Source organism: Solanum lycopersicum, chromosome 6 (assembly GCF_036512215.1).
Source record: "Solanum lycopersicum chromosome 6, SLM_r2.1".
NCBI lineage: Eukaryota > Viridiplantae > Streptophyta > Magnoliopsida > Solanales > Solanaceae > Solanum > Solanum lycopersicum.
In genome coordinates, this window is record NC_090805.1 from 40,110,898 (window position 1) to 40,125,082 (window position 14,185).

The window sequence follows — 14,185 nt, forward strand, 5'->3', positions numbered from 1 at the left end:
GCCTATGATGCATATACACTTTATCACCGTATTTTACATTTAAAATATTTCAATCACTATATATATGTTTTTTGTGTTAGTATGGAATGAATTTAACATAAGAAGATCATTTGTTTTGATATGTCATGTTTTTTATGACATATTTAATTGAGTAATTTTATAAAAAAGAAAAAAATTCTTTTAAGTTAAATAATTTGATTTATATGAAATAAGTGAAATATTTTTTCTATATAATTTTTTATATTGAATGATTTCTTGAGAATTGAGATATTTATCTTACTGGTTTTAGTTATGTGAGTTTTCCAAAAAAGTATTTAAATTCTATTAATTTACTTCTATCAATTGATTAAATTAAGCATGAAAAGAAAAAGAAGTGATTAAAATAACATGTGATTTTTTAGAGTATTATGTGAATGAATTTATACGATAAACTAATAATTTCTTTTATTAGTACCTATATTTTATTACTATATTTCATATAACGAATTTATATGACCATAATGATCGGTAAGGCCTAATAAAATTCATTATTCACGGATTAGAAAAAATCGTTTCAACATCAAACAACAAAAACTAGAGCAAACATATAATAACGCATTTGAAACAGTAACCAAGCATCGCCCATTGATTCTATACCTGACTCATAAGTAGAAAGTTTCTCCGGCCCTTTGCTAATCGGGGCTAACACTTCAAAAATGAAAAATGCCAAAATAGGAAGAAGGATGGATATTATTAGAAATATCCAAAAGAATCATATGCGTAAAGTAGAAAAACATAAACGCACTCCTATGAACGTGAAAAATATACCATACAAATTATTGCGCTGTAGATAATTTTGTAAATTTTCTTTCTCAATATATTATTATAGTTATTTTATCTTATAGAGTTTGGAGTATTAGAAAAAGCAAAATAATGAAATATCAAAAATAAAAGAAATAAAGTAGAGCGAAATACTTTTATTTATTATTATATATATTATTATTTTTCCATAATATTTATCCCATTTCAAACAAGTGTTTCTTTTATTGGGGTTTTAACAAATAAATACCTCGAGGGTACTCTGTAAATATTGTCAATAACAAGTGACAATTAGAAAAGGGATGTATATAACATAAAATATCCATCACCATCTATCCATCCACATACATGTGTAAATCAACCCCTCCCCCTATCCCTACGCAAAGCGTGAAAAAGAGAAGAGGATTTGACTTCGTTTTGATTTTGATTGAGAGAAACAAAAGAAGGAATGAAGAAGAAAATTCAATCCAATTGAATACAACTTTGACGTCCGTAAACATACTTTCTCTCTCCTCAACTTTCTCTCTCTACCAAAAAAGAATTACTACTATACAGCTAAGAAGCTGAATCTATCTACTGGATGGAAGAGCAGTGAAGTTCAAAAAAAGGTGAAGCTAAAATTTGTGTTTTTTTTTTTTTGGTGCTTCTAGTTCCGTGTAAGGAATCTACTCAATCTTCGGTGGGTCGGTGTTGAAATTGTCTTCTGGGTAAGTCTTCTTTGCTTTCTATTCTAAACCTGGATACAGGTGTTCATTTTGAGCTTTGGATCCACTATTTAGGGTTTGATCAAGTGTTCATAGGGTTGTATGAGTTTTTTTTTGCTTTTTTTTTTGTTCAATTACTGCAGCTTCTTTTATTTTTCTGAGTTTGAAAATTTTGGTGCTTTTGGGTAATATTCTCTATCTGTTGCTTTTTTTGAATTTGTGTTTTTTAAGGGTGAAGTTTGACTTCTGTCTTTAAAACTGTTGAGATTTGGGGTTTTGTGTGCACAACATTCTGATTAGATGATTTGTAGTAAGGTTGGCTAGGGTTAAGCTATCTTTCTCGGGAAGGAGGGAAAAATTGACACAAAATTGAACAACTCTTGCAGTGGATGATGCAGCAAAAGAAATTTACTTGAGCGGAAAGAAGTCTGAAATTGAATGACCTTATTGGTTTTGCTTGGTTCTCTGCCTAGTGCTTTCTTCGGAGCAATTGAAGTTTCTTCAGCTTAGTGGGGGATTTGATGCCATTTTTTTATGAGTTTTCTCTACTCACTTGAGGCTTTTATGCCATCTTTAAGAAAGTTTCTATATTTGATCAAGTGTTAGTAGATTGTGTACTTCTTGGTAAAAAATGGTTCCAACAGGACCTCCTAATCCAATTGGAGGTTCCCAGTCAGTACCGGCTTCATTATTGCGATCAAATTCTGGTGTAATGGGTGGTCAAGGGGGCTCCATGCCTTCACCTGGTGGTTTCCCTTCTATGGTTTCTCCTCGGACGATGTTTGGTAACATGCATATGCTAGGGAATGCTTCCAATGTTTCACATCAGTCCTTTGCAAATGGAGGTCCTAACACTGGGCTGGCTGGACCAGGAAGTTCTCAGCGTGGTCCTGTTGATAATGGGGCTGAGAGTGACCCACTTTCTGGTGTAGGAAATGGGATGGGTTTTAGCGCTCCTTCAACGTCATTTATGTCATCAGCCATGGTGACAAATCCTGATAGCAGTCGAGTTCAAGGACAGCAGTTTCCTAACCCCGCCGGTAATCACATGTTGACTGACCAACAACGATCCCAACAGCTTGATTCCCAGAATTTTCAACATAATCAACAGTTGCAGCAGTTTCCTTCCCCTATCAATTCCCAAGCACAGCAACAGCAGCATCAATTTCAATCCATGCGTGGCGGACTAGGAAGTTTGGCACCTGTCAAAATGGAGACACAGGTGACGAATGATCAAACACCGCAGCAATTGCAAGCTCTGAGAAACTTGGCACCTGTAAAAATGGAACCGCAACAGATTCAAAGTATGAGAGGTCTTGCACCTGTCAAAGTAGAACAACAACAATCTGACCCATCTTTATTTCTACATCAACAACAGCAGCAGCAATTTCTTCAGATGTCTAGGCAGTCCCCTCAAGCTGCTGCTGCAGCACAGCTTTTGCATCAGCAGAGGTTAATGCAGTTCCAGCATCATCATCAACTCTTGAAGACTGCTCCTCAACAACGAAACCCATTACAACAACAATTTCAACCACAGAATCTTGCTGTCAGACCTCCTGTAAAGCCAGTATATGAGCCCGGGATGTGTGCCCGTCGTCTGACTCATTATATGTATCAGCAGCAACATAGACCTGAAGTAAGAAGAATGGGTCAATTATACCATTGTGTGTCATCTATGCACTGCACCCTACCCCACAGCCTGCCCAGATAATGAAAAAGTAGGTTTTATATCAATTTTTTTCCCTAACAAATTGCTCTACCTTCTTTATAGGACAATAACATTGAGTTCTGGAGGAAATTTGTTGCTGAGTATTTCGCTCCCAATGCCAAGAAAAAATGGTGTGTATCTATGTATGGAAGTGGTCGGCAGACTACTGGAGTTTTTCCTCAGGTTCACTGCTTATGTGGAAGTTATTTACATTTTTGTTTTTGTAATGTTGTCTGTTCTCCCATCAGATTAAAATTGAGTTGTAATAACACTTTCACGGTACAAGTTTCGTATTCTATTACAGCATAGATATATTTTCATCACAGAGACTCCTTTTATAGCTCGTTCTATAAATGCTGCCGATTAGCTGTAGAAAAACTGTTAGCAAATGCATTTAATATCTTTGATTAATACTGTGTAATTTGCAGGATGTGTGGCACTGCGAAATATGCAGCCGCAAGCCAGGCCGTGGGTTCGGTATGTTCTTTGCAGCATCAAGCTCTTGAATCATTTTTTGTTCCGAGAAGCACTTAACAAACTTTGTGACTTAACAAACCTTTTCTTAAGTTAATTCATCTTTATTAATTCGGTTTTCCTCTCAGCTGATAATTCTGTTTCAGCACCTGACAAGTCTCAACTCATTTTTTTCTCAGAAGCGACTGCCGAGGTTTTGCCCAGGCTTTTCAAGATCAAGTATGAAAGTGGAACTTTGGAAGAACTTCTCTATGTCGATATGCCCCGTGAATATCAGAATTCATCTGGGCAAATAGTCCTAGATTACGCAAAAGCAATTCAGGAGAGTGTCTTTGAGCAACTTCGTGTTGTCCGTGATGGTCAGCTTCGACTAGTGTTTTCACAACCTGATTTGAAGGTTAAATGAAAAGCTGATAGTTTTATATTCAGTGAAGTGCTAACTCATGGACAGTTGAGACCTAGCATGGTGCATATTAATTTTATAATTTGTTTGATCTGTACTTCTTCTTATCTACTTGGCAGATAGTTTCTTGGGAATTTTGTGCACGACGTCATGAGGAGCTTATCCCTAGAAGATTGTTGATACCTCAGGTTAACAATTTTACCTTTCAACTACCATTCCACCAATGCAACTGTGATTTGAATCATTCACTTGTATTCACTGATAGCAAACTTTTAGGTGGCGTAGGTTTAAATATAGGTAAAAAAAGGTCTGTTGATCTTTTTCTTCAAAATTTTTTGAAGATGCTTTAAACTCTATTTGAGAAGTAAAGAACTTCAATCTAATTTCTTGCCACATCTGCTATGTCAGAAGCCTTTTCATTTCATTGACCTGGAACTGTGTGCTAATTCAGTGCGATTGATCTTTATTATCGACATTATTTATGTAATTGGATGAGAGTGTGGTTCTATGAGTATGTTTCCTATTTCTTTAAGAATTTGTGGAATATGGCTTTTATTATTTGTATGGTCACTATTTCCTTTTTTTTTGTCAGTTGGTATAAGCTCATTATACACGGCAGTACAAGATTCCAGTTGCATTTTTGTTCTTTTTTAGTTTACCTGTTTCTTCTTCTTAGCAATGCAGAACGGTTTAGAAGCTTCTTATACTCTATCCTCATCTCATGATATTGGAGCGGTAAGGGCCGCTAGACAGACAGCTCTAAACTGCTTTTTAGATGAATCAAGCTCCAATTAGTTGTTTGTGGTTGCAATTTCTGTTAACTAATGGAAAGAATTGACTGCTTGTAATTGTATGGCATTTCTATTTGTTTTTTATTTCAGTTTGGAGCGAATCTGTCTCTAGAAAATGTTTTTGAAAACTTTTGCATGGCTGGATTGTGTTTGGATTCAATATTGTTTTTTGAAGTATTTGGTGGATTGTATTGCATTCTTGAAATTTGTTTTTGGTAGTTCGAACTGGTTTCACGTTGGGTAGAAGTTCTAACCCTGGTTAAGGCCTCTGGTTTTGGATATGTTCTGGTCGCAGGATAGTTAAGATGTGATGGATAAAAATTCAGAACTGTTTTATTGTGTGATCTTGATGCTCTGTGGTCCATGGAACAGGTGTTTGATGCTCTTAAGTTGTGCTAGTTATAAGAAAATTTGTATTAGCACAGGATAACAAAGTATAATTTAAATAAGCTCCGACTTGAAAATGGAAATTGAGGAATTTGAAAAAGGAGTCAAATTGTTGTGCTGTTAATATGATCACTTGCGGTTCTATCTATTCCTTGGTATATTTTTCAATCACAAGTGGCTTCAAATGCCTAATATCAAGAAGACCTTTCCGCTGATAAAATTTAGAATCAAATATTCTCTCAGTAGGATTGTAAATAAAGTAGTGCCGGTTGATGGATCTTGGTGCGTCAAATTTGACACAACTCGATCAAAAAAATCAAAACACAAATGAAAGCTAGATCTAAGCTAGTAAACCTCGAGTTCATTTCATAAAGTTCAGATTTTGTTATCTTTTTGTCTTTGCCTTTATGCCTGTATTATAGTGAACTACTACTATATGATAAAAGTGTGCTACAAAAAAGAATACAAATGTTAGAAATTTAACTTCAATTGACAATGTATAGAAAATTAGAAACATGGACTGAAGTAAGCTTTAAATGTGTTCGTTGTATGAGGATTTACTTAATAATTCTATGTTTGCTGTCAGTGGAAAGAAATTTTATGTTTGCTATCTAATAATATTAACATCTGGTTTTCCACAAGACATTTAATTAAATATGCTATAGTATTAAGTTCCTGTTCTTCGGTGTTAGATTCCTCGGTTTTTCTATGTGCAGTAAGTACGGGGTAAGCTACTTTTGGTGCCAGATTTGCTACAACTTATATTTAAAAGGAGGAAAAGAAAAACAAAAGCTATATTGGAACCAGTAAACACAAAACTCATTAATTTTCACTTAGAGCTGCACTGTCTTCAGTTTTTTAGTTTTTCTTTTTCCTGTGGAAGTGTGCGTATAGTGAACTAGGATCTGATAAATGCATACAATAAAAGCTCATTTTCGAGTAACCAAGTAAAGGATTCATGCTTTAAGTATCATCTTTGTATTATGAGTTACTTAAATGAAGTACCTGTTTGGGCCAGTTTCTTGGAGGCCAAAAGCGCACTTATTTCAAAATTTGAAGTGTTCGGCCAATATGTAGAACTGTTTTTGAGTAGCAGCAAAATCAGTTTTTTTGCTATTGGAAAGAAATTAAAAAATCTGCTTCTTGAAAAAGGTGGAAGTAGAATTTTTTTTTCCAAACAAAAAATTTCCCTACCATAAATACATATTTATCATGCATAACTCCTTATCAAGTTATTCCATTTTTATTATAGAACAACCATTTCCTTTTCTTTTAAAAATAGAAGAAAATAATGACTAGCTTTAGAATTCTCTCATTTCCTTTGACTCTTAATATTAGTATCCATGCATTTCATGTAGGAGGTTCTTTTGTCTTTTATTTCGTTGTGGGAATGATTTTACTTATTTTGTGGTAAATACTCCATATATGGTTATTTAATTTGAGGTTAATTTTTTAATATATATTGTTTAATGTTTCTTAGTATATTCAAATCATCATGTTAATATTATACTAGTATATTATATTTTCGTTGATTTATTTATATGTACCATATATTGAAAATTTTAATATGTATTTTAATTTTAACTAAATAACAGTACAAACTTTGTCAAAGTCTACAGTTGTTGATTCATTTTAAAATAATATTTCTCTATAGAATAATCTTAATTATAACGTGCATTAATACCTGCCTTTTTCACAATTTGACATTCAAAATCTTTTTTGTTAGAAAGATTAGCCTAACACAATTTGCTTATCAAATATCAAAAAGAACTTGCCAAACACATTACGTTTCTCCCGAAGTACTTTTTCGGTGAACAATTTTAGAGAAAATGCTTCTCAAAATAAACAATTTTCAGCAACTTGGTCAAACGGTTTCTCTATGTGGCCACTTAACAAGTTTAGCGTTTGATTAGGAAGTGACATCTAACTAAGCATGCTTTCTTAATAGATCAGTTGGATTTTGTTTCATAAGTTTAAGTTGCGCGGACTCTTCAATGTAGATGCCGCACTCGTGCCTGATCTCCAAAAATATGCTACTTTTGGAGAATCCGACACGCACCCACTGACATTTTTGAAGAGTCCGAGCAACATAACTGTAGGTTTGTCATGCTATTTATCATGTTTTGCTACACGCATTAGGTCCATTGAAGAATTTGTATACAAGTGTGCGCATGTGTGTGTACACATAAATGAAATTGATACTTGTATACATTGTGTATAAATCTCTCGTTTTACTCCGTTAGTACAATATTTTTAAGAGATCTTGTGCACAATGAGCAATGTTATCAAAGCATGCTTAATCCCCAAGCAAGACTCAAAACGTGTTGAACGCTTCACCCTGCTTAATGTGCCCTCAGTCTCGTCATTAAGGCTCTAAGACCCGCTTTTCCTTGTGAATGAGCATTTAATGAAGAGGCGACTCTAAACAATTGTTATTTTATTTTATCCTAAAAGCAATAAATTTCCTTGTCCATATATATTTTTTTATTTTCATGTTAATAATTATTAGTCTTGCACTATATATATATATATATGTATGTATGTATGTATGTATATGTATGTATGTATGTATGTATGTATGTATGTATGTACGTGTGTGTGTGTGTTTTCTCCATTTACGCTTTTCTCAATAAAGTCTACACTTTATTTGTGCTCAAAGCCTAGTGAATCTTGGAGCTTTTTTGCGCTTTTGATGACACCTACGGTGAGTGGATCAGGTTTTCTACTCCAGGATGTCTCTTTGAAGCAGTTCTCAATTTTTATTGTATGTGATCGTACTTCTGTGGCATCTGGTTGTTTTAGCATATAATTTTTATGTTAGCTGGATGTCGTTTTAACTTTGAGTGTTGATGTTGCATATGAGGTAGGGGCTATAGAATGATTTCTGATTTGCCTATTATTGTTTTGATATGCTGTACAGGTTAATCAACTTGGTGCTGCAGCTCAAAAGTACCAGGCCGCCACCCAAAATGCATCATCTAGTGCGTCTGTTTCTGAGTTGCAGAATAATTGCAATATGTAAGTCCAGATGCTTACGTTAAGGTGTTGATTCCAAGTATTGGGTTGGGAATGTTCCATAACTTTGTTTGATTGTTTTGTTGCCTTATAATTTCTATTTAGCATATCTAACCCTCTGGCCTCTTCTCCAAGAGGTCTGCAATAGGCTAACTTTGTTTAATGGTAGTTGTTGCCTAGCAATTTCTATTTTGAATTTTGAATATCTAACTCTCTTTATTAAGAGGTAAGCCAGGGTCAAATATTAGATCGCTGTCATTAGTGGGCAGTGATGATGAGATAGGATTTATGTGTAATTCATATTTTATACAGCTTTGTTTTTGGCATTGAGCTTTTATGGTCTTTACTGGTGCTGTTGCCTGCTCTTTCTTAGCTTAGGTTAGCCTCTCCATGCTAAGGTAAGATGCTCTACCAATGAGTTGCTCTAGTAAGCTTTTGGCAATCCAATAATTTTTTTAAGACTGAAACTTACTGTCATCTGATATAGTGATCCATCGGGTACATATTTTCTTGTCTACCTTTATTGGATGAGGCAGCTGAGAATTTGGTATAATGGAGTATGGTCAATTTGTCATACTGTTGAACCTTAGAAACTCAAAACTCTTTAAACATTATTATGTATGTCTAGTTGATAAATATTTTACCACAATGGTATGTTTAGCTGCATGGCTGTCTTATTTCTTTTGATACTTTTTTTGTAGTGTCATGGTTTTGGGGTGTGGGTTGAGGATCTTGACTGTGACCTGCATGAATGTTGATTTAAATTCTAGTGCAGTCACTGTTATGGTGACATATGGGAGGTGGTAGGAGGCTAGGAGCTAGGGTGTCATCTTGTGTCTGGACCTACCAAATGGGAAAGGAATAAATCTTCTTCCCATGGAATAACATCAATCTCAGGATCTGTGGGTAGTGATTTGATGTTGTGGGGCGAGGGTATGCTAAGATATGCATGCCCTTTGAAAAAGTCAGAAGTTATCCATGTAAGCATTCAGTGTGAAGTTATGTTTAGAGATTCCTTGATTCTCAAAATTTTATTAAGATTGTGTATCTGCTATCATCATGTGTTCCTTTCTTTAGTTTAGATGTATGGGTTATGTTGTAATTTTGACTTCTAATTGTGCTTCAGGTTTGTCGCTTCAGCTCGTCAGCTTGCAAAAGCTTTGGAAGTTCCGTTAGTAAATGATTTAGGATATACAAAGAGATATGTGAGATGCCTACAGGTATGTACCTTGTTTTGATATAGAGAGCTCCTCTTTCCCCCCTTATCTGTCCGTTATGTAGGTTTTCGTTTTAGTAGTGCAAATAGTCCTCGTGTATCTGTTGAGTCACTAAATGTGATTGTTAGAATTTTAGCTACTGTAATAGTTGGTTATAAAGTGTCTCGGCTAGGTTATGCATCTCTTTTTTTATGTCTGATTCAAAAGTCAATCAGTTCTGTCGACTTGTCTTCAGGTCATTTCTTTCCATATGTCATCCTGCTGTTTTCAGAGCAGATTTGATAACAGAGACAAATTCAATTCTTTTAACAGTCAGAAGGTTTGAGATGGTTGTTAATGTTGTGGATTTGAAAATTCCTTTTAATTATAATGTGTAATTAACTCATGTATAATGCTCCAGCTTTTCTCTTGCATACAAATATGTGGTATAATGTTTTCCTACTGTTGGTAATTATTGTCTTTCCTTCAGAAATTGACTTCATTTGAAAAATGCTTGTTCTAGCAGGAACTCAGTGTTTTTTGGTTTTAGTTTTCTGTAATTCAGTTTATTTTTTCTCAAATGTTTTATAATCATTAATTTTGAAACCAAATATAAAGTTGCTTTTGTGATAACATCTGGTCAAATGATGTTTTACTCGTGTGATTAATTATGGATGTGTTGTGTTCTTGGTGGATGCAGATATCAGAGGTGGTTAATAGCATGAAAGATTTGATTGACTATAGCAGGGAGACGGGGACCGGACCCATGGGTAAGTTCAACGTACTTAACCTTTCTATTAGTTCCTTGCGTCATACTTCAAATTTCCTGACCTTGTGACAAACCTATGACTCATTAAAATAGGAGGATAGATGGGTTGTTTTCATGTGAGTTAGACAGTTAGTGTTGCATACAACGACACCAAAATGCTTAGTGTAATTTCACATGTGGGATCTGGGTAGGATAGAGCTAACACAGATCTCAACCCCCTTACCTTGGATGTGGAGAGGCTGTTTCCAATATACCCTCGGCTCAAGGAAAAGGAAATAGCAGAACTAAAGAAACCTATTAACATGGCATATTGCCAACTAATTGATATTTTCTCTGTAAGGTTTTCTTTCCTTCTGCCATGTCCTATTTTCCTCAAGTCTACATAGGTTTATAAGAATTGTATGTTTTTCTAGACTCTATCGCGCTAGTGTTGTGTAGATAAGAATATATGTCACAAAGAGGCATCAGATTGTTATTTCAAGGTGTCCCAGGAGTTTGGTTCAATGGGAAAGGTGGTAGATCACATGATGTGTGCTAGGCTGTTGTTGCTCCAAGTTTGGTTCTAGGTGAAGTGTAGAGAATCAGGCCCATTATCTTCTTATGAGGAAGTATTGGAGGAGTATTATTGAAATTGTGTATCTACAGTATTATTGTTATTACATAGAAGACCCTATTTATACACACTACAATACCTTTACCAAAGTAGGATACTATTTCCTTTACCAAAGTAGGGTACTATTTCTATTGCCATTCCTCTTCGTATTTTAATTTGGTTGTATAAACCTATTCCTATTCTTACATTTCTTTTAATAAGTAGGGAATGACACTTGTATAGAGAGCATTAGGATCATTATCCTGAGTTTCTAAGCTGAAACAACGGATTTCTTAGTCAATGAAAAAGAAAGAAGAGAGCAAATTGGGATTGTGGAGGGGGGAGGGGGGCAAAAGAAAGAAAATTGCCTTTTGAAGTAAATTTTGCTCATACAATGAAATTGCTTCGTGGACAGAAAATAGAAACCATCTTGTCTGAGTAGGGAATCAATGAGACAAAGCAGATTCCGCTGCATCGTTGGTCAATTTTGTTGGTAATATAACTGTCATGTAATAATTAGAGCCACGCAATATGCATGAATATGGGGGACTAAAGAGTAGGACTCTCAACTCTTGCAAACTAAGGCTGACTTTCGTGTTGAAGATAATGTATCGTTAACTCGCTGATGCTCATTGATCCAGTAGCATAGTTTCCCCCTGAATTTCTTATCAATTCCCTCTTTTGTCCCGAAATATTTCACTATTCCTAGTGGCGTTCTGGATTTGGTGTTAAGTCTTTTTCGATAATGAGGATTTTGTGTTTTATATCTTAGTGCTACCTCCTTGTGCTCTGGAGTTCGCTGTGGTATTTAAGCCCCAGGAGACTGGTCAAGTGGTCAGGTGTCTCCTTAAAATTAATGAAGTTCAAGTGGTAATCTACCAAAATTCAATTTCCGGGGTAAATGAGTGGGAGCTCAACTTATCATTAGTCAATTTTTATGTCTGGCCCAGTGTTATCCTCTCTACCTGTGATGCGTATATGAGTGGGCCATTTTTTGTGTGCGCCAAATTGATAATTTGGAGTAGATATTCAACTAGAGTATGATCAACTTTTTTTATTTATTTTCATCTAGTATTGATTATCTGTTCTGGCGTTTACATATTACATTTTTTCTTACTGTTCACATTGTGCCCAACTCTTAATTTTCCAGAGAGCTTGGCTAAGTTTCCTCGTAGGAATGGTTCCTCAGCTGGAGTACAAGGTCCAGTTCAATCAACCGAGGATCAGCAGCAGCAGCAGCAGCAGCAACAACAACAGCAGCAGCAGCAGCAGCAACAACATACACATCAAACTGTCAATAGCTCGAACCATGAGACGACTTCACAGTCTGGTGTACCACCACTACCTTTGAGCAATGGTATGTCGAATGTAAACAACTCTGTGAACCAAGTACCTGCTACTTCGTCTAGTGGTACTGTTGTTGGATTACTGCACCAAAATTCCATGAACTCCAGGCAACAAAATCCTGTGAATGGTGGAAGTAGTACCTACTCAGGAAATGCTGTCCAAATGCCTTCCCCTAATTCTTCAAGTACAATGCCTCAGTCTCAACCCAACTCTTCTCAATTCCAATCTCCAACACCATCATCATCCAACAATCCACCACAAGCTGTACACAGCGGCTTATCATCAGTGCAACACATGAACTCTGCAAATTCCCCAAAAATCACAATGCAGCAACCAGCCCATTCAAGTGACGTGGATGCTAATGACTCTCAGAGTTCTGTACAAAAGATCATACATGAAATGATGATGTCTTCACAGATCGGTGGCGGTGGCATGGTAGGTAATGGTACTATTGGGAATGATATGAAAAATGGACATGGGATGTTGGCAACAAGTAATAATTCCCTTCTCAATGGAAGCAATTGCCTTGTTAGGAATGGGACAGCCAATGCTAACAATACGGGTATTGGTTCTGGATTTGGGAGTATGAACAATGGACTGGGCCAAGCTGCAATGGTTAATGGAATGCGTGCTGCATTGGGTAATAACCCTTCAGCCATGAATGGGTTAGTGGGCATGACAATGGTGAGAGAACACAATATGAGTCAACAGCAACAAGATCTGGGAAACCAACTGCTTAGTGGTCTAGAAGCTGTCAACGGTTTTAACAACCTGCAGTTTGACTGGAAAACTTCTCCTTGAAAAGGTTCAGGTTGGCAATTATTAGTTTATGTTCTGCCGCTTGTGTTGCAAAGATCATTTGATAAGTTTGCCTCTCATGATGAGAGTAGCTATGGTTGCTGAAGCAGAAGTGGCTTCAAAGCTTGCCCCTTCTGTACTGCTTTGAGTGGTAAGGACAACGTATAGTGTGGCATCTTAACAGCTGAAATGGTATCTCATTCGAGAGTGCAATTCTGACTTGGTGTTGGCTGGTTTGTCGTAGCTGCTCCTTTAATGGGACATTCAGGGAATGACTTGGCTAATAGACAGCTAATTCAATCTGTTTATACCATGTGGAGGCATTTGTTAACTATGTATCGGCTGAGCTATTGCCCCCATCGTGCTGCATCTCCACCACCACTCAGCATGCGGTTGTATATAGTTGGGGTCCTGTCGTAGAGCTTCCAGTAGCTTCTAGAATTGGCGTCGGTGCAATCATCATTTCCCTCTCCTTCCTACTCGACTTTCTGTTAGGCTTATCTGGAGTGGCTCGACAGGAAAAGAGACTTGGGGTAATCAAAGTAATTTCATTAGTATGAAGTTATATCTGAAGAAATTTGATTTAAGCACTGGAATTTTCATAGGGGCTTAGTTTGAAGTATTTCTATTAACCTGTTGATTAGGATTGCTGGCTTGATTTTGACCTAGAGATGTTTTTTCTAAACGCTTTACAAATTAGAAAGAGCCAGTTGCCCATGCTTTCTGCTGGAAAAAAAAAAATTAAAACCATTATGAGGCGGTCCGACTTTAATCTTGTTGCCATCATCTGTATCTTGTTATTGGCTCTCTGGAGTGCAGTGTTTTTTTTTTTCTGGTTAAACTGCGCGGGGAGAGATGCTATTGTAAGGATATACTAGTCATCATGAAGAGAAATGTCAATATGTATACTTGTCAGCGATATATTCCAGTGTCTCTACTGCCGGCAACTCCAGAGAGGATATCAGCGAGAAACCATAAGTAGGATTCATTCTCATTGGCTTTACAAATTCTTCATTGAACATTTATATAGTTTCAATGTCAGGTCCGACTAAGTTAAATGTTATTTATAGAATGCATGTGATATAAAATAAAAAGGAGTAAAAATTACAATATTTAGTGACAAATAAGGATAAATAAACGTCCACCCATTTATACTTTTGCTTTATGTGGCGATTTAAAGAAATAAGGGAAAAGACATAAATT

The 14,185-nt window shown here is 36.0% G+C and overlaps 1 protein-coding gene across 3 annotated transcripts; it reads left to right on the top strand.

Annotated features, from left to right (window-relative positions):
• Nucleotides 1–1,136: 1,136 nt before the first annotated feature.
• SEU3 (transcriptional corepressor SEU3) lies at nt 1,137–13,754 on the top strand. Of its 3 annotated transcripts, none has more exons than XM_004242010.5 (10): nt 1,137–1,505; nt 1,889–3,138; nt 3,274–3,393; nt 3,639–3,687; nt 3,864–4,081; nt 4,207–4,275; nt 8,186–8,283; nt 9,407–9,500; nt 10,177–10,246; nt 11,988–13,754. In XM_004242010.5, exons 2-10 carry the CDS (start codon nt 2,134–2,136, stop codon nt 12,983–12,985), a joined length of 2,721 nt encoding a protein of 906 aa, XP_004242058.1. In that variant the 5' UTR covers nt 1,137–1,505; nt 1,889–2,133; the 3' UTR covers nt 12,986–13,754. The 3 variants fall into 3 exon arrangements, with proteins under 3 accessions (XP_004242058.1, XP_010322951.1, XP_019069932.1); XM_010324649.4 differs by having other exon boundaries at nt 1,137–1,406; XM_019214387.3 differs by having other exon boundaries at nt 1,183–1,505; nt 1,814–3,138.
• Nucleotides 13,755–14,185: the final 431 nt, after the last annotated feature.